Source organism: Enhydra lutris, unplaced genomic scaffold (genome assembly GCF_002288905.1).
Source record: "Enhydra lutris kenyoni isolate GAN:26980312 unplaced genomic scaffold, ASM228890v2 scaffoldscaffold10, whole genome shotgun sequence".
Taxonomy (NCBI): domain Eukaryota; kingdom Metazoa; phylum Chordata; class Mammalia; order Carnivora; family Mustelidae; genus Enhydra; species Enhydra lutris.
Window position 1 is genome coordinate 28,735,790 of NW_019154094.1, and position 21,086 is coordinate 28,756,875.

General features: G+C 41.7%; 1 protein-coding gene across 2 annotated transcripts in view; it reads right to left on the reverse strand.

Annotated features, from left to right (window-relative positions):
• Positions 1-16,172, reverse strand: part of LOC111144294 (RING1 and YY1 binding protein) — an 81,678-nt gene extending 65,506 nt beyond the window's left edge. For both annotated transcript variants that reach the window (XM_022498538.1, XM_022498537.1), the window contains exons 1-2: positions 16,066-16,172; positions 15,192-15,317 (exon numbers count right to left, since the gene is read on the reverse strand). In XM_022498538.1, the coding sequence (XP_022354246.1) occupies positions 15,192-15,317; positions 16,066-16,097 (158 nt within the window). In that variant the 5' untranslated portion in view covers positions 16,098-16,172. The remainder of the gene's footprint in view (positions 1-15,191; positions 15,318-16,065) is intronic.
• Between the last annotated feature and the right edge of the window lie 4,914 nt (positions 16,173-21,086).

The following is a 21,086-nucleotide window of genomic DNA, read 5'->3' on the forward strand; positions in this document are numbered from 1 at the left end:
GATTCTGAAATGTATAAATATCCTGGGGGTGGAGGAGTGACACATTACAAATACATTATTTTCAATAAACTTTAGACAAGTAATTTGGCATCATGATATTTCATTATTACATTAAAAACTGCCAAAACTGACATAAATCACAGTATAACTGGAGGAACAAAGAAATCATCCAGTTCCATGAATTTCAGGAACTTCAATTAACTGCAACCCACGGTTTAAAATCCCAACCCTGCATATGTATCTATACACACATAATATCGTTCAATGTGACATTTTTAAACCTTTACTCACAATATAATTGCGGTAAACAGACACTGTGTACACTGAAACTTTTTTTTTTTTTTTTTTTAAGATTTTACTTATTTACTCAACAGAGATCACAAGTAGGCAGAGAGACAGGAAGGGAAGCAGGCTCCCGGCCAAGCAAAGAGCCTGACTCGGGGCTTGATCCCAGGACCCTGGGATTATGACCCAAGCCAAAGGCAGAGGCCTTAACCCACTGAGCCACCCAGGCGCCCCATACTGAAACTTTTAAGACATCCTAAAGCACTGAGAAAAAACAATAATTAATGAAACGTACTTACATCGAATTTCAGTTAGTCTGGATGGAGAGCCACATTCCATAGCCCTCACAAAAAGAAAAAAAAAAAAACAAAAAACAAAAAACAAAACACTCTAACTGCAGAATTTCCTGTTGCTAAGATTCACCAAAATCAGAAATGAGTTCTTCATAAAGAATTGAGGTGTCCTTAATACATTTACAGGTTCAGCAGACAAGAAGAGAGGCACTGTCAGGCACATAAGGAGGAGGCTGGGTGGGGGGGGGGGGGGGGCGCGGAGAGAAAGCGGCAAAGAACACTCTACCTACCCACCTTCCCCCATTATCACTCCTGTCTTGAGCACCAAAATGCAATCCCTGCTATTATAAATAAACATCAAAGATGTACACCAAAAGTATAGGTCACGATAAGTTCACTGTCATACATTTTGTTCCAGAGTACTCAACAACAAATTAGATTTGAAGACTTGTGACTCCTTCAATTTTCTTAACTGGAGGAAAAAAAAAACAAACCCAGCACAAATAAAAACAGCAATGCATACACTGGAAAGCAGAATCTAAACATTAGAACACAAAAACCAAAGGCCTAATTGTATGTGCTCCATCAGACCCTGTCCAGGCACCACTGCCTTGGGAGAGTCAGTCATTCACAAACTCACTGCTGCCTCTGACTACTGATTTTCATGATGGCATGCCATGTTCTTTCAAAGAATTGTGTAATTTTCTGAATGAGTCAAGTGATAAACAGTACTTCAAAAGTGATTTTAAGACAGTCACCAGTATTATACTGCATATTTTCAGCCCATTTTCAGGAGTATATTTCATGAAGAGACAGAGTGAGAAAAACTCAACATTATAAACAGAAACATCACAACAAGCAAAATAAATCCCTTAACCTAATAGGCTTACATTAACCTTTTTCATCATAGATGATACGATTAATATCTAATAATAGCTAATAATCAGGATAATTCTAAACAAAGTAGACACTATATTATTGCCCTTATCTAATTTAAATGGCCCTGGAAAAGTGTTCTCCCCTGAGACAGCAGAGGAGGAAGGAGAAATTAAAAGAATGCAGTTAGAACACTTTGGTTCCCTATTAATTTGTCCATTTAATTATGTCACCTTTCTATTTCTTCTATTCTACTAACTGGGTATGAAATCAACTAAGTTACTTCACTTTTCTGAGTCTCAACTTCCTCAATTGTGAAAGTTGGAAAACCAACTCTATCTCAGAATTGTAATTCCAGTGTTACACTGGAAAAACAGACACAAAACTAGTATGGTAAATGTAAAGTGCGGTGCAAATGCAGAGTACTTGAGAATATCATCTTGAGACTTAAAGTCTAAATGCCCAAGTGCCTGGTGAAATACCGTACATGCGAGCGCTCAACATTTGTCTCTTTATTCCATCATCATTTAAAACTTAGGTCCCAAAAGTTCAATTCTGGAACACAAAGACTATCTCATGTACTACTTATGTATTTTTCACTAGTAATATTATTAAGAAATCAGTTGTGCCTTTAATATGATGAGTCATTCAATCCAATACAATACAATCTATCAACAGCTTCATTACTTTTAACTATGTGCTCTGTGTTAGGTCCTGTGCCAAGTTCCTTCAAACATTCTCTCACTTAAACCTTATAATACCCCTTTGGAGAAGTGACTATTCACAAATGAAACACAAAGCACAAGATTAAGTAACTTGCCCAAGGTCACCAGGTTAGCAAATGACATGGCTGGTGTTACTCAAACTGAGGTCTGACACCAAAACCTTGGCTCTCAACGCCAACTACTACTCTCCAATATGGTTGCCGCATGTGGCTACTGAGCACTTGAAAGGTGGCTAGTCTGAACTTGGTTGTGCTGTAACTGTAAAATGCAGACCACATCATAGTAAGATTTTTATCATAGTATGATAAAAAGAATGTAAAATATCTCACTGCAATTTTATACTGATTACATGTTGAAATGATAACATTCTGGATATAACTGATTAAATAAAGTAAGTTTCTTAAAAATGATTTCACCAAAGGACATCTGGGTGGCTCGGTTAATTAAGCTTGAGCTCAGGTCATGATCTCAGAGTCCTGGAATCAAATCCCGCATCCAGCTCTTTGCTTAGCAGGGAGCCTGCTTCTCCTTTCAGCCTGGTCCACCTCCTCTGCCTGCCCCCGCCCCCATCCCCTGCTTGTGCACGCACTATCTCTCTGACAAACAAACAAAATAAAATCTTTAAAAATAATCATTTCACCTGCTTTTTACTTTCTCACTGTGGTTAATGAAGCCTAAAATTTCATGTGGCTTGCAATGTACATACTTACACTGGACAACACTGAGTCAGAACATCACACAGGACATTTGTAATACCAAGAGCAAAAAACAGCTTTAAATTTACAAACACAACATGTTTTAGAGTATAAATATATTCTCTAATCTCAGCTAATAGCTACTGAAATGCTAAATCAGTGTAACCAATATAAACAAAACTTTACAATCTCAATGTAAATGTTATTTAAATTTCAACATTCCAGAATTAGATTTTTAGAACTTATTATGAATACTGGTTTTTCCAACTACCAAAGTGATACCAACTCATCTAAACTACAGAAATTACAGAAAAGCATACACACACACAAAAGAATCCAAAAGAATCCACCATGCTACTGCTCAGAATAATTTGATCACTCATTACTTCCGAGTAAATATATTAAATTAAGTGCTGTGAAATATTAAAGTGGGATCATATGTTTTATCATTTTGAAACTTGTTTTTTTCTAATACTGTTAACATTTCCTTTTATTATATATTCTTTCTAAACTTCACATTTTATTTTGAAATAATTACAGATTCACAGAGTATTGCAAAAACAGTATGAAGTTCCATATAATTTGCACCCCATTTCCCAGACAGGGTTGCATCCTCTGGATTACAGTACATCAAAACCAAGAAACTGACACTGGGACGCATTGTACCGTTTTAGGTCACCTTATCACATGTGTAGATTCATGTAACAACCACCACAATGAAGATTAGATTTAATTAACACAGAACATTCCCTCTCAGTACCCCTTTACAGTCACAACCTCCCCCCCCCCCGAACTTGGTGACTGTTAATCTAACTTTGTTATTACAAAAACGTGAATGGCTGCCTAAAGTGTGTGACCTGCACAGATTGGCTTTTTTCACTCAGCATCAAGCCCTTGAAATCCACATCAGTTGTTGTACGTATCCAGAGTTTGTTCCTTCTTCATTGCTGAGCTGTATTCCATCTAGTATGGATGTACCACTCATCTAATCTACAGAAGGACATTTGGATTATTTCCAGTTTTAGGGTATTACAAATAAAGCTGACATTTTTAAGAGCTGCAAAATATTTATAACTATTGCATAGTTTTTATCAATTCCCTGATTTCTATGTAGGCATTTTTTTTTTTTTAAACTACAGCAAGAATTACTATCAAACTCCACTTTTTGGGCCACAGATCCTTATGGCCTTAGTAAAAGACCTGCCCCTCACGCAGCACTCTACCAACACTTCTGAATGCATCGGCCAGGCAGCATTTTTTGTTATAATAATGATGCAACAGATGTATTTACACAGAAATTTTTATATGCAGAGAACACTAATTCCTAGTTGAAATGTTAGGTCACAAGGTACAAATATTTTTAAAGGAATTGATACCAACTGGCCTTAAGAAAATTTAAAGCAACTTATCTAGCACCAAGGCTCTGTTACAATGTCCACTTCTTCCTAGACTCACTAAAAATTTTTAGTCTTTAAAATTCAACTTGCCAAAAATGTTGTTTTGTATTTAAGTAATAGAAGTTATACATTTCTCATATTTCCTGCCTTAATTTGTAGTTCTTTTATTAACTACCTATTCATATTCTTTGGCCAACATTCTACTGAAACACTAGTTTACTGACTGTCAAACTTGGTTCTAACATATGTTACAAAGAAATAGCTTTTTAAAAATACATGTATCTGAAATCCAACACACATATTAATAGCCCAAGACAATATCTGATTTTTCAATGTGGAAGACACAAATTTAGTTGATATGGTCCCCCAATTTATAAGTACTCTTCTACTATACACAATGTTATTTATTAAGAAATCGCCTCTAATTCCAGCTCTAAGTTCATGTACATGTTCATGTACATCCCTACATTCATGTGGGGATGCCTGGGTGGCTCAGTCAGTTAAACAACTGCCTTCAGCTCAGGTCATGATCCCACGGTCCTGAAATCGAGTCCTGCAAAAGGCTTCTTGCTTAGCAGGGAGCCTGCTTCACCCTCTGTCTGCAGCTCTCCCTGCTTCTGCTCACTCACTCTCTCTCTCTCTGACAAATAAAGTCTTTTAAATAAATAAATAAATAAATAAATAAATGCAGATCACTTCTCTTAAATTTACTGTGAAATGTCAAGACGTAAATTTTCTCTAACATCAAAACTATCCCCAGTTTCATTAAGAAACATGGCTGGCTTCTCTTTAGAATTTAAGGTCATCTAACCAATAGTTCTCAAAATTGTGCTCCCTAGACCAGCACTAGCACCACTAACATCACCTAGTAACTTCTAAGAAATGCAAATTCACAGGCCCTACCCCAGGCCTACTTAATAAAAAAAAAACCCTGAAGGTGGTGGGTAGAGCCAGAAATCAAGCAATGTGTTTCAACAAGCATTCCAGGGGATTCTGATACATACTAAAGTTTGAGAACCACAACGTTAAACAAATTTAATAGAAAAATATTAAATCTGGATTGCCTTACACACTTATTCTTTTCATGAAAGACTTCGGCAAAGTTAATCATGCCACAGATACTAAGAATTCAAAGATATATTTTCATTCTCCCCCAAAGTAAAAAAAAAAAACCCAAAAAGAAAACTGGAAACTGGATGTTAGCTTTATTTTCTACAAAAAGGAATCCCTAAAACCATGAAGTGATCACAAAAAATTTCCTTAGAGGAAAAACCCAAAATGAACAATATAAAACCAACAGGTCAGAACTGATGTCTTTCAAACCAGAGACTCAATTAGTTTTGTATCGCACACTGCTTGATACTCCCATTCCTACATGGAACTACAACCTACAACACTTTGAAAATTCAATGAACTAGCATATTAAACAGCACCTGGAAAACTATAATTACTCAAATATTTGTGGTCCAGGGAATAAATAAATAAATAAATAGGTCAAATAAAAACAATTCTGTATGGCAGAATAAAAGTGACCTTTATGTTGTTTTGTCCCCTAACTTCTTATAAGCATGTATTTACCACCTTCACAACCAAAATAAAGGAGAATCATGACTATATGTAATGATACAGGAAAATACCCTACATCAGTTATTTTTAAGTTTTACCAATACACTGATAATCTCTCTCCTTCGTGTAATAAAAATTTACAAGAGGCTGGGGTAGTACCAGATAAACAGAGTTCCAGCCTTCATGCTTATTAAAGTTTGAAATTCAAAGTGAATACATTGAGTATTAACCCAGTTACAAAGGTGTGTTACTATGGTAGCTACTTCCTATCCAGCTGGGTAAGTGTCCCATTTCCCTCCAAGTTAAGACCTTCTGAGGAAGGAGCCCAATGAGGCTCAATCCCAGGACCTTAGGATCATGACCTGAGCCAAAGGCAGATGCTTAACCAACTGGGCCAGCCAGGCACCCCAAGACAATAAAACTGTTTGGTTTTGACTAAAGGTAGTTTAAGCTAAATTTTTATTTCTTGAAACCTTGAATATTCCGGCAGACTTATGATATTAAACAACTTTTAGTTCTATAAAAGAATGAACAGTGTATAAAACTTATACCCTACGTATGAAATCTGATCTCTTCTTAGAAAGCAGTCACCAGGTTTATTTTCTCCATGACTAACCACCAAGTACTCAATAGGTTTTAAGATCCAATACAGGCTGATAAAATTGGCATCCTACATCACCTTTAATTTCCAGTCCCTCCCAAAAGCTACTTCATCTTAAAATGTATTGCTAATGCTCTTAAATTATAAAGTTTTAAGTTAAGATTTTTTTTTAAAGATATCCCTTCTACCTGTTTCTTTTCTCAACCAAAGGATCGTTTAAATAGTTTTTCTAAAATGATAAAGGGAGGGAAAGAGAGCATTACCTAATCCTATTGAAAAATCAAAATTTCACTTGTTTACCTTATGATTTCAACTATTCATGATTTCTGACTAACACTGCAGTTTTCTTGCACTGTCTTTATTGACAATTCTTCTTTGACACAACAGTCAATCACTGCATAGAACTGAAATTAAAGCTAAATAAATGAAGTGAATGAGTCAAGACTTCAATTTAACAGAATTAATCCAGATTACTCAATAGAATACACTCCATGTACAACTTCCAACTTATAGGTATATTAACACAAGAGAACTTACACGATGGACAGCATAACCCCTCCATCAATACCCAACACGTTCTGTACCCATTTCTAAACTACCTTTTAGATGCCAGGTTACATGCACACCCATCTAGTTCCTTAAAAGTGATTTTGCACATGACTGATCCTCTGCTTCATTATTAGATTTTTAAGACTTTCGGCTGCTTAAATAACCAAATGGGCAACCAAAAAGGATTAGGAATCATCAGAGTTATTGTTTAGGTAAATGTGCTCATGCTCTGAAGCTCCAAACCACTCCAGAAGTACTTTAAATGCACTGCCTACAGCGTCCAAGACTCCAGTTCTGTGTTTAATTTCCAGCACATGTTTAGAAAAACAAAACCAGAAAAACAGGTATATTACTTTTAAGGACACACTTCACAAAGACAACTTTCCCTAAACTAGTAACATTACACACACAGGATTCAAGCCCCAATATAAAGCTTATTTATTACATAAAACTTTTAAACTAACTGGAACAGTTTTAAGGGGGATTCCAATTGAAACTCATCTTCATCTATTCTATATACACTTACTGAACCCGTCAGTGCCAGGCACTGTACTACCATTGTTAAGAAAAATAAAGCTGTGAAAAGAAAGGCCCTGTCCTCAGGGGGGCAGCTGGGTGGCTTGGTTTCTGCTCAGGTCATAATCTCAGGGTCATCACATGGAGCCCCACATGGGGCTCTGAGACTGCATGGAGACTGCCTAAAACTCTCTCCCCCTCTGTCCCCACCATCCCTCCCTACCTCAAATTAATTGTTTGTTTTTTTTTAAAGGTTCTACCCTCAAAAAAGGTAGAACATAACAGGTGTTATGTTCTAGGTAAAACAGGTAAAAACGTAACAGGTGATCAAATAAAAATTCTGTTCAAGTGTTAAATGAGTTATACATGATTTGGAGGGGGAGGCAATCAAATAAAAATGCAATTCAAGTGTTAATGATGAACTACACCTGACTGGAGTGATGAAAAGGCTTCCTGAGACATCTAGGAGTACAAATAGTAGTGAGGCAGGACACAGAAGGAAGGAAAAGCATTTCAGATAAAGTCCAGAAAAGAGAAGGTGTGAAGGTATGGAAATGTATCATGGTCCATGCCTGGGAAACAAGCAGTTTGGCAGGAAACACACACACACACACACACACACAAGTTATATGTGGAGGGCAGATGGGGTTTGGTGGCAGTCTGCTTGCAAAAATCCTAAAGGGACATGAAAGGACTAAATCAGAAGCCCCTTGTGATGCTTAGTACTTGGACTTTATCTTAAAGGCAATGAGAACTACGAGGTAATTTAAGTGGACCAAGCAGAGAGAGCTGGATTTGACAGCCATGAGCATGGATGCATAAGGCTGGTGATCATGGTTATTATACAGTAAATAGGAATTACCAGCCTGTGGGGAGAAGTGGAAAGGTGTGGATGACATCTGAAGTGAAGGAAGAGCTGAAAAGGATGTAGGAGGGAGCAAACTAACTTGTTTTAGTATATGTGCTGCCGAAGCGAGCACGGGAGCAAACTAACTTGTATCAGCCTGCACAACAAACTACATCTAAGAATCATAAATCCCAGATTCAGTAAGGCTTTTCCCAATATACCCACATAGACCAACTATCTCTACCATGTACTCATTTATTCCATGCCTACCACCACTGGGTGCTCCTCACACCACTGAAGATCTTTTTGTCTCACCTTTTCAACATCTGTTAGGTTCCCTGAAAGCAGGCATTTTCTATTTACTTAACCAATGACTTGAAATATAAATGACTGATAAAACACTACAACTGATGAGGCAAAAGCTTACTCCATTTATGTACTGTAGAAAAGTTCCACACACCAGGCTTTATCCTTACACTCAATGATGTGTGAATTTACACCACAGCTGAGAGAAGACACCTGTGTTCAAGTATGTAGGTAATAAAAAGATACCAAGGAGATATCCTATTTCTAGAATGTGTAAGGGTCTACATGCAGAGTTGAGCTCTAAAATAGTCTTAGGATGAAACAGCAGCACTGGTAAACTCAGACCCATGCACACAAACGCAGATGAATCTCAGTAAGGCAGGCCCAGGAGTGCATCTAACTGGATGACTCCACTTACACCAAATTCAGAAACATGCACAACTGCTCCCCAGCACTGGAAGTCAAGAACAGTGACTGAAGTGACTGTCAAGAGTGTATCACAGGGGCGCCTGGGTGGCTCAGTGGGTTAAAGCCTCTGCCTTCAGCTCAGGTCATGATCTCAGGATCCTGGGATCAAGCTCCCTGCTTAGCAGGGAGCCTGCTTCCTCCTCTCTCTCTCGCTCTCTGCCTGCCTACTTGTGATCTCTGTCAGATAAAGAAATAAAATCTTTAAAAAAAAAAAAAAAAGAGTGTATCATAGACTCTGGGGTCCTGGGTGCAAGTCACATGGTGTGTTCACCTTGTGAAGGTTCCTCAAGCCTTTGCTTATGATTTGTGCACTTCTCTGTATATATGCTACAGTTCAAAAAGTTTACTTAAAGGGGTGCCTGGGTGGCTCAGTGGGTTAAGCATCCAACTCCTGACTGGCTCAGGTCATGATCTCAGGATCCTGGGATGGAGCCCTGAGTCTGGTTCCGGGTTCAGGGCAGAGTGTACTTAAGATTCTCTCTCTCCCTCTGCCCCCGCGGAGAGGCTCTCAAATAAACAAATATCTTTAAAAGAATAAATGAACCTTAAAAACAAACAAAAACAAAACCCTCCTTACCTAAAAAAGAAGGAGGGAACTTCCTGATGGGGAGGAATACTCCACAAACAAAAAGGCCCTGGTGACAGAGCCAAAGAGAAAATGAGAGCCAGAAGACTGCAGAACGTTTCAGACTGCAAAGAACTGCAAAGAACGTTCAGACTGCAAAGGAGACATTGAGGGATCCACTATTACCTGAAGTTCTAATGAACTGAGGTAGTGCTGACAACCTCCTCAAGTAGCTGCCGTTTACCAACAGTTTTTATTAATCTTGGCATCTCTTCAGCATTGACAGAAGCACAGGATGAACGTATGCCACATGAGGAACTGACAGGATACACTGACAAGTTAGGTGGCCTGGCCTCAGGATATGGCAGGCGACTAAGGAAAAGCTGACTAGCCTGTACACAAAGGTTCCAACTTTAAATTGTCCCCAACCCAATGAGCTAAATGGCAGAGGCTACAGAAATAACCTGCAGAAGTAACGATCCCTTGCTCCAAAAGAAAGGAGTATGCATGCTGCCCAAAAAGGCAAATGTGTACCTTAACACTGTCTAGAAAGAGGTTGTCATCACTCTGCAGTTCCACATTCTACTCTGATTTCTCAAAACACTTGCCACTGGCCAAAATTATTTTATTTTTCTGTTTACTTGCTTATTTTCTCTTCTTCTCCATAGTATTTCAAACTCCATGAGAACAAGGACCTTGTCTGTTTCTCCACCACTGTACACCAGAGCCCATTTGGCTATGTGCTCAATAAAAATTTGTCAAATAACCACAACTACCCAGGTAACTTACTTTAAGGTCACCAAGTATACATAAGATCAAGTCAGTACCAATAAATCAGTAAGTTCAATGTAATAGCAAATACAAAATAAATTATCACCGTTTCTGGATAAGAGCGATCTTTAAAAACCTACCAGCTTTGAGGCCAAAAGATTTGGTAAAGTTTGATGGTTCAGAGGACACGTAATTATTCCATGTATTTAATGTATTTATACAGTTATTTATAAATGTATAAATGTAAATATTTATACATATATTTATAAATAACGTATTATTTCCATGTATTTAATGGAGAAATTTTATGAAAGACAAACACTACAGTAAAACCCATGTGACCTAAGGAGAAAAACCACTGTGGTGGATGACCCGAAACCATAGGGAAGAAACCTGGCTCTACTCCAGGTTAGGTACACCCCACCCCTGCTTTCTGGGAGTTTCTTACCTGAAAATTATTACCTCAGGGAGATGCACTTCTGAAGCAAGATTAGAACTTTCACGTCTCGCTAAGTATGTATGTTTTCCCCTAAAACTTCTAAAGTACTTCATGACTATTCAAGGGCTATTGAGTTGTTAGGCTACCTGAATTTGAGGAGAGAAATGTCCAAACTTACAACTTCAAAAAATGAGGGAGTTCCAGAACAAGGTAAACGTTTTCCAAACAAAACAGAGTACCAACTTCTAATTCAACATCCTGAGTACCAACTTTTTTTTAAGTGACATAATTTTATTACACATCTAAAGTAATTTCCTCACTTCTGTCTGCAAAAGCTCTAAAAACTTTTCAGAGAGATGGTATGCAAATCAACGTGATTTGAACCCAGTATCACAATAAAATCTGGCTCTTAAGACTAGAAAAGTTCCAAATCTATGGTAATTACCCAACACAAAAATTTACCAACTTTCAAATAAGTGTCATTTAAGCAGTAGCTGAGGGTCAAAACGCAGCACTATGATCAAAGAGGCACGAATCAGCTCCCCCTGCTGCAGCAGTACCTTGGCAATCTTTATTTCCAACAAAGACATTATTGGATTCAGAGAAGTAGCAAGACCGAAGCAAAGTACACTGAATCTACCACCAGTCTAGGAAGTTACTCTGCTCAACACTCAAGAACTTCCACTTAACAAAAATGGTTAAGAAAAGTTGTTAATATGCAGGGGTTTTTCATTCTAAAAGCTGATGGCATCATCTTTCATGAGACTGGCAAACGCTACTTTATCTATCTCCTATTATCACCTAGGAAAGGGATAGAGTTTCCTCCCCACCCACAGCCACCTTCAATATACACTCCTTCATTTCCTATGTTGAAAGGCTTAGGGTAGAGTTCTCTCAGCATGGTGAGGAGGCAACCTTCCCGGGAGCAGGTAACCCTTCCATGCTTTTTAAGTTGTATCACAGAACAAACAGGAGAAAACCATAGGATGTGATGGAAATCTTCCCAAACTGATTTGTGGTGATGGTTGCACAAATCTTTAAAATAACTGAAATTCAATGAATCGTGCACTTACTATTAGTGAATTCTACAGTATGTAAATCATACCTCAATAAAACTATAAAATAATCACCAACAAGGAGCAGAGTGCAATGACATAATTAGAAAAAGGAATGTATCTAAGACCCAAAGAGACCCTCCATATAACGGACACACCCAATACAGACCCTTGTTTCTCCCTGAACCTCCAAGTATCCTATTAAGTATATCCTCCTCCTTCCTTTAACATGTTCCTTTGGAGCATCTGACCTCCTTCCATTCTGCTCTGTGCTTCTCCAGTAAGAAAAAAGACCTTATGAATCACTTCCATGAATCTACCTGGAGAATTCAACATATAAAGTACACATGGCAATAACAATGAAAAGTTGGCAGGTGAACTTACAGAAATCAATTCCCTTTTCAGAAGAAATGGGAAGGAGGAGGAGGCATCCTAATTGATTCCCCAAGCCAGACTGCTCCAATCTCCCACACAGCACTTTATTTATACCTCTCTCAGAGCCTTTAAAACTTGGATTCTGCTCATCTTTGTGCATTTCTAACCAACCCCCCCACCCTCACCAATGTCTTGACCAGTATCTTTCACATCCTAGGAATTTAATAAATGCTCTTTGGGTAAGAGTTATTATTCTCCTCATTAAATTAAGTGACACCAATTCTATCCTCAAAGGGTAAATACAGTTCTGTGTCCTGCTGGACCTACTACTAATTAAACTCTGACTTCCTTCGTTGACTTGGTAGATTATGGCAATAAAGACAAAAATGATGAACAAACTCCAAAATGACCACTGGCTAGGCCAGCAGCTAGGCTGTTGTTATAATATGAATAAGAAACAGCAGCTCAGAGCAATAAAACCCAATTTCTATGCCAGCCAGCAGGTTAACAAAGCCCTTTTATTATTTTTAAAAGTTATTCTAAAATCACAAATTTTTGCCTATTACTCAGCATCCAAACCCAGTAAGTTTTCTACTGTCATCAATACCAGATCTGATTAAAACTATGCAAAACAAAAGGTATTAAATATTTGAAGTACCAAAAAAATTACAAGAAAAAGACCCAGGAAAAATCACAGAGCAGTAACTAATATGGCAGGGAAATTAACCAACAGTTTCTACACCTCATAATGCCTGGATGAAGACCTGTTGAAAGTCGCCTTCCCGCATGAAACCCATTTCTAGCCTAAGAAAGCCAAAATGTTGTCTGCTTTCCAATTAAAGATGGCTTCAAGAATAGATCTCAAACACCAAAACACTGACAATAACCAAGATGAAACAAAAAGGCCACGTAAAGGTATCGCAACTTTTAATAAGAGTGTTAAGTCCTCAGATGTTGGAAATCTGTGTTCAAATCCTACTCAACCAGAGACCTCAAAAAATTACACGAAAACCCTTAAAGATAAGAGATAAGTATCCTGGTTCCTGAAATATTTCATCTTTAGTAATTTAATATATCTGTTAAAAAACTGAATTTCACTGTCATCATCCGTAACTCTGAAAAAACTTTAAACATCTCTATTGCTTTTAAAATCAAAACCTCCCACATGCTTCCAAAAAGTTGATAAGTCAGATTTTTTTTAAAAACATGTAGAAACTGAAATGCATTTCATTGTAAGATCATTATTCCCAGCAATACATCAGATGTAAACTTGAATTTGGTTTTGCTCTTCACCAGTTAAGTTCTCAAGTTCTTAGGAGTTTCCTAGTCATTTACTTGAACATCATCTACGGTAACACTCAAAGCAAAACCACAATAAAGAGGTTTGGCCTCTGAGGGATTCTACGTGTAAAAAAACATTACTCATAAATAAAATACAATCACTATTGCTTTAAATAACAAATACATTTCTAAACTTTCATGCCATTTGATGGAATTCCCTGTTTCAGAGAGCAAAACAAAATCTATTAAGCTCCCAATAAGTGCTTTTTATTTTAACTAAATTTGTTCTATCATAATACAAAAAGTGACATGAATTTGCTGTAAAAACTTCTGGAGAAATATTGTTAGTTCTTGAGTACTTTCATTCAAAACACTCTTTATTGAAAGAGTTAGTGGAAGTCGCAGAACTGCTCCACCAGTAATTGGACCAAATCATCCCAGAATTATATTCTTTAGGTTACCCAATATCCTAGGTAATCCCAAGTATAAATAAAGCAGTGAAACCCTGGCAGGATACGTTTAGTCAAAGAATAACATCCAGTGAGAACTATGGAGTACTGCAACACAATCATACTGGAACAACACCAACTCAAAAACAAGTACCTGATGAAATGAGACTTCTGGCAATCACCTTGTATCTTCAAGGATCCTCTAGGCACTCACTCCTCCCCAGCTTTCACACCCATATACCCCAATGCCTTCCTATGAAATGACATCGAGTACCTTCACTTCAAACTCCAACATTAAGGACACAAACTGCAGATTCAATTTAAAAGATGACCAGAAGGCTACAGAATCAGCTTTGACATTTTATCCAAATATATATCTAAACATTAAACGTGGAGTAGTTCAACTCGTTTTGATACCAGATGCGATTTACTACTCTCACAAAAATGAAAAGGAATTCTTTCAACATTCTTTTCATTGTAATAAGACTTTAAACACAGAAAAACTTCAATAGTCTATTCATTTCACCATTTTGCAGAATCGTCCTCCAACACCCCTCTGCATAAGATAATCAGGAAAAAAAAAAACACACACACACAAACTGACAGTTCAGCTTTCCAAAAAAATGCACTTGCTTTATCAAGCCCCAACATTTATTTTCAAGCACAAGAAAGTAACAGACATTTGCAGCTCAAGACAGGAAAAGCACAACAACCAGCATAACTGTACATCCACCACTAAATCGCTCAGAGAAGAAAAAATTCAGGACAGGCAAATTAAAAACATTCTACACATGGTGAAAATAAAAGGTCTAAACTCCTACAATCCACAGCAAAAGCACTGCTTCCTCTCTTTTTGAGCCAATACCAATAAGCCAATGGATACAAGTGTCAAATAAATCCAGCCCGGTAGAAATAAGACGAATTCCCTCCCATAAATCATTCAGTGAATAGGACCGCTTTGCACACAACACAAAATACACACAACCAAAACCACACATCAACCACCCCCAAATGCAAAAAAGCCATAATCAACAAGTTGGAAAGAGGGCATAAAGTATAGCTCTCCACCCTCTCGCCCCGACCTTAAAAAACAAAAGTCCTTCAACAAAAGCTAACACAGATCTTCAAGTACCTGGTAGAGGTGCCTTTCCTCACATCGCAGATGCTGCATTTAAAGGCTTCAGCGCTGTTTCTGAAGGTGCAGACGCTACAATCCCAAAAGCCTTCGTCTGCCGCAGGTTTCGCTTGTCTTTTTGGCCTTCGGAGGAGTGAGGAGTGGGGGAAAGGGGAGGGAAGAGATAGGGAGCAGGAAAAAGGGGGAGAAACAGCAAAACACAGGCGCTGGTGAGCCCTCGCAATTTCGCAGGAATCCAGCGCTGGAAACTTCGCTCGGGCGACCACCCACCCACCCTTTCCGGGGACCGAAACAGGGACTGGGGAGGGAACGGGGCGCCCCCACCGGCACCCTGCAACCTCCGAGCCCGGACCGTGCTGCCTCGCACAGCAGGCGGCGGCGGCGCCCCGGGAAAGGCCGCGGCGGGCGCAGGAAGCGGGCGGACTTGTGGACTTGAGCGTGGGGCTGGGGGGGCCGGCAGGGGAGCCGCGGGCCGGATCTGGAGGGGGCGCGCAGGGGCAGCCCGAGGCTGGCGGCGGGGAGTGGGCCGGCTCCTTCCCTCTCCCCTCCCATGCTCGCGCCCTCCCTCCCTCCCCACCTGGTTAAATCTCCCTTTGTCTGGGAGGAGTGGCGGCGGCGGCGGCGGCGGAGGGCGGCTGAGGAGGAGCCGCCATGGCTGCGGCGCGCACGGCCGCCGGCCCCGAGCGGGAGCGACACCGCCTCCCGCCGCCGCCGCCGCCACCGCCCGCCGCCGCCGCCTCCCCCCGCCCCCGGATCTCCATCTTAGCAGCGCCTCCCCCCGCCCCGGGTGGCTCCGGGGCCTAGTCGTCGCCGGCCCCCGCCCGCCCCCAGCCCTCCCTCCCCTTCCGCCCCCTCAGCTCCGAGCAGGTACCTGGTCGGGCTCTTCTTGTCGCCCATGGTCATGGATGGGCTGTACCCCCGCCCCCCCCAAAGCCGAAACCGGCGCCGCTCGGAGGAGAAACGCCGTCCGGGGAGTCGTCGCGGACCGGCCCCCCTCCCTCCCCCGCGCCCGCCCGCCCGCCCTCAGCCTCTGGGGCTCGAGCTCCGGCCGCCGCCGCCGCCGCTGCTGCCAGTCTCCGGACGAGACTAGTCCCCGCCAGCGCCGCCTCCGCCGAGTGACTGACGAGGGGCGGGGCCGGGCGCCGCGCGTCACGCGCCGTGTAGCCAATGGGAGAACGGCGGCCGGCGCCGCGAGGGCGGGGGCGGGGCGCGGGGGAGGGCGTGGCGTGGCGGACGTGGGCCGGGCTGTCGGTGTGCGTGCCCGGGAGTGTGTGCGCGCTGGGGGCGCGCGTGCCTGCTGGTGGCCCGGCGGCCCGGCGTGGCGGAGCGTGCAAGCCCGGCGGGGCGCACGTGGCCGCGCCCGGGAAGCGGCGATGGGCTCCGGACCCCGCGCGTCCACCTTAAGGGGCTATCGCGGAGACTGGCTCCAATCGGCCCCCAGGGAAGTAGTTCCGTGCAGTTTGCGCGTGCCACTGGGGCTTGCAACTGCCGCGGCTTGCTATGCCTCGAGGCTTGTAGTGCCCCGGGAGCCGGCGGGCCTCATTCTTTTGGCCCGGGTTCTCGTCCTCCCTTCCCCTCTTCTGCCACGAGGAGCTTTTTATCAGCCTCTCCTAAAGTCCGGGCCTCCTGCCGATACCCCAGTGCTAAGCCCCCTTCCAGGCCCCTGAGGCAGGAGAGAACTGTGCTGAAAGGGTGTGGCACTAGTAAAGGTTCCCCGAAGCCGACACTCAGGGACACCAACTCCCGCTTGAGAGCCCCCCCCCGCCAAGCCTAAATAGGGCGTTTCCCTAGGGAACTTGCTGTTCCAATCCTGGTGGCCACATGCCAGCAGTCTAACCTTGTGCCTCAGCTCCTTCATCTGCAAGGTGAGGCTAACAATCCTCCTCCTGGGGTCTTTGGGAAAATTCAGAGATACAATGCACGAAAAGCACGCAAGTGAGTGCCTGGCACTGAGGAAGGACCAATATAAAGTATTGGGTTAAGAACTATTGGAACTGGGTCTGGGTTGAGCACCATGTCCCGCCACTTTGGACGATTCTTGAAGGCGAGGAACGGGCAGTACTCTTTACTTTCTGACCACCTTCAAGAATGCTTGCCAAACTGACTTGAACCTGACTTAGGCCCCTTTGCCCTCAGGGAGTCAGGACCCTAGATGGTTAGCTAAAAGACTTGGCTAGGTGGAAGCTCTGGGTGCGGGTAGGGAATTGGTCAAAGAATGATGCTAGAGGTTGGAAGGTGCGGGTAGGGGTGTGGAGGGAAGATAAGACCCACCCACAGCATCCACTGAGATATGTTTATATGCAAACACAGCGTGGGTTATCAGGACTGCGCGGGATGGAAGGAAACGAAGGAAACGTACCAAGGCACAAGATGAGGGAAGCTCACTGGGACTGAATGCCCAAGGAGCAGGAAGTCCTAGGATCATTCCAGGGAACAGAAAGGAGAGAATAAAAGAGGGAGGGAATGAATGTGTCAACGATAAGCTTGATCAGCACATGCTGTCCTCTCCAGCAGGCAGGCACACCCTGGAGAGCCAGGAGCAAGAGCGTTATTTAGCAAGGGTCAGCAACCTCCTGGACCTCCTTGGCTTCCCCTCTTGTCTTCTGGGGAAGAGAGGGAGAGAAGGAGGAGGAGGAGGAGGGAGATAGAGGGTTGGGGGGCCAGAAAAAGCCAAGGGGCATGCACACAAGCCATGGCCCAATGTCCCCAGCCTTGGCCCCTGGTGTCTGCCCAGCTTCCCCCCAGGACTGAAGGTACTGAAAGAAAAGGGGCATTAAGAAATCCCTGGAGGAGTGGCCTCTGGATAGGGGAACTGGGTAGCTGGGAGCAACAGATAGTGGAATGGAGACTGACTAAATTATGTACACAGAATAAAATGCACAAATCGGTTTTTAGCTTCATGAATTTTTGTAGCTATCTACTACACCTTTGTATCCACCATCCAAATCAAGATATCAAAATTTTCATCCTTCCAGTGAGTAACTCCCCTCCCCACAGGTAACCTCTATTCCAGCTTCTGTCACCAAAGATCAGTTTTGCCTGTTTGAGTGTCGTAAGCATGGGTCATAAGGTATGCACTCATGTGTCTGTCAACTTATTATTTGTGATATTCCTCCATCTTGTTGCCTATTATCAGTACCTTTTTTTTTTAAGATTTTATTTGTTTATTTGACAGAGAGAAATCACAAGTAAGCAGAGAGGCAGGCAGAGAGAGAGGAAGGGAAGCAGGCTCCCTGCTGAGCAGAGAGCCCAATGCGGGACTCGATCCCAAGACCCTGAGATCATGACCTGAGCCGAAGGCAGCGGCTTAACCCACTGAGCCACCCAGGCGCCCCTTATCAGTACCTTTTTATTTGCTTGCATAAGTATGTGGAATTCCATTGCAAATACATGGTCATGTAGTTATCCCTGAGAGACAAACTTTTTTAGTGCATTTTTAAAATTCTTTGACCTGTTTCACCTGTTCAAAAAAAAAGTTTTAAAAAATGTTTTTAAGAAAAAAGTTTCAGAATAGAGAACTAATTTCTAGGAATGTATCAGACCCACACAGCACCATGTGGTTGTAACTGTAGAGGCTCTAATTTCGCTCCGTTGTTGGAGGTAAATATCTACTAAAAGTCTCCTTGTAGGTACAGGAGCCAGACAAGACTACTTCTGGAGCAATGTGCTGTAAAATATCTTGGCTCTAGGCAGAACATCAGACCATCATTCTAGACTGGTGGTTTGCATCTGAGCTATGTAGGAAACAAATCTTCCTCCATGGCATTGCCTTGAACCACTGTGGGATGTAGGGATGAGTTGGATTTGAGAGACAGCCCCTCCCTTGCTTTTCTTTTTCATATTTTGAAATTCCATTTTAAGTTTCATTTGAAGGAAGGGTTCTGCTTTAAAATTTATTTGAAATCCATGGTCTTTGGAATAGATTCTGGTTAGAAGCATTCCCCAAGAAGTGTCCAATGTAAATGATTCCACAGATACACAAGACAGATTAAAAGACCCATTCTGCCTCCCTTCCCATCATTCACTCTACTTCAGTCACACTGGCTTCTTTTGCTGATCTTGGAACATTCATGCTCCCACCTCAGGGCCTTTGCACCTGCTGTTCTGTCTACCTGGAATGCTCTTTCCCTAGATAACCACATTCTTAGCTGCCTCACTTCCTTCATGTCTTTGTTCAAAAGTCACATTCTCAGTGAAGTTTTTCCTGGGGCCCTATCTAAACATACCACACACCAATCCATAACCTGATACCTTAACTACTTCTGTCCCCCTTAATTACTTTACTTTCTCCCCCTTTGACTACTTTACTTTCTTCTCCTTAGCACTTATCACCATCTACATACCGTGTAGTTAGTTTACTTATCTTGCTTAGCAGATCTTTGCCCAGGAGAATATAAGTTCCATAACAGCAAAGATTTTTTTCTCTCTCTCTCTTTTTTTTTTTCCTTCCCCCTCTTCTATGTAAGTGCCCTGGAGAGGGCCTTGTAAGCATGCATTGAAGGAGTGGGGTCTTTATCCTGAGTGCCATAGAAGCCACTGTTGAGTTCACCAAGAATGTTTGTCTACCTGAGACTGTCTGAGGTCTGCCTTAATAAGAGATGCTGAGATGCTGAGAGAAAGCAGACCTCTGGAGGGAGAGGTTGTAAAGGACCTTCATATTGGCCTGACAGAGCAGGAGTGCAGCTCCAGCAGGCTTCCCTTTGTTTGCTCAAGAAAGAAGCAAAAATTATTGATCCTCACCAAAGAAGGGTCTGGAATGTTAGCAACTTTGCTACCTCCTCTCTTTAAATTTGCAAGTGCTAGTCCTAAACAGAAAACCCACATAGTCACTAGGAGGAGGGCTTTGAACCTTAGGAATACCCAGTAAAGCTATTATAAACAAGTCAGGGAGTGGGGGGGCCTTTCTCCAAAAACCTCATGGTTTAAGCCATCCCACCCATGTGTCACCTTCCGGTCCGAGTCCCAAATTGCAATTCGGTGTGAGGTTTTCACTGGTCTGCAGTGAGAGGAAATGAGAAAACTAACAGTAAATGTTATGAACACTTTACTATATCCAAGTAAATTACCAACAATTGAGTCTTGGGAAAGAGTATTTTTTATAATGAGATCATGTCCTTCCAACTTTTTTCTTTTCTTGGAAGGCTGGATAATTGAATGCCCCCCTCCCCTTCCCCCTACCTTCTCCCCCCTCCCCACTCCAGATTTCTAGGTTTATTAACTTTTTGGCTTTCAAGATGTTCTGGTTTATAGTTGAGTAAGAGTGTTAGATTCATGCACTAGACTAATGCAAAAAAAGATTTTGATATTCATATCTTGAGTTAAAGACATAACATTCTTATGGAAATAGTGCCAGACCCCTTCAAATAGTCTTGCTTTTTCTGCTTCATCATTCTTGATGTAATATATAAATGCCCTTTTTAATAAAGGCAATAGTAGACATTAGTTCTCTTTCTAAAATGTTCTCAATTGACCATTTCACAAGGTGACAATTCTGTGTTGACTTCTTTTTCTCATGTGATCTCTACTCCCAGTGTGGGGCTTAGACTCACAACCCCTGGGATCAAAAGGGGCACATTCTACGGACTGAGCCAGCCAGGGGCCCTTATGTTGACTTTCTAACCTTCTCTCCTCACCAATTTTGTTCTTGTCATTTTAAGTATTCCAAAATCTAAACGATTTTAGCAAAACTTTCAGTGGGAATGTTACTGAGGAGAAGAGGAAGAACAGTATGATTTGGTGACTAAGAAGCCACCCAAGCAGGACAGAAACTGAGAAGGTTAAGATTCCGACCCTAATTGCTAAGATTGAATGCCCTACTTCACACTGAATGTTCCTTCAGTGGTTCAAGAGAAAACATTGTTTCTTTTTCTTTTTTTTTTTTTAAGATTTTGT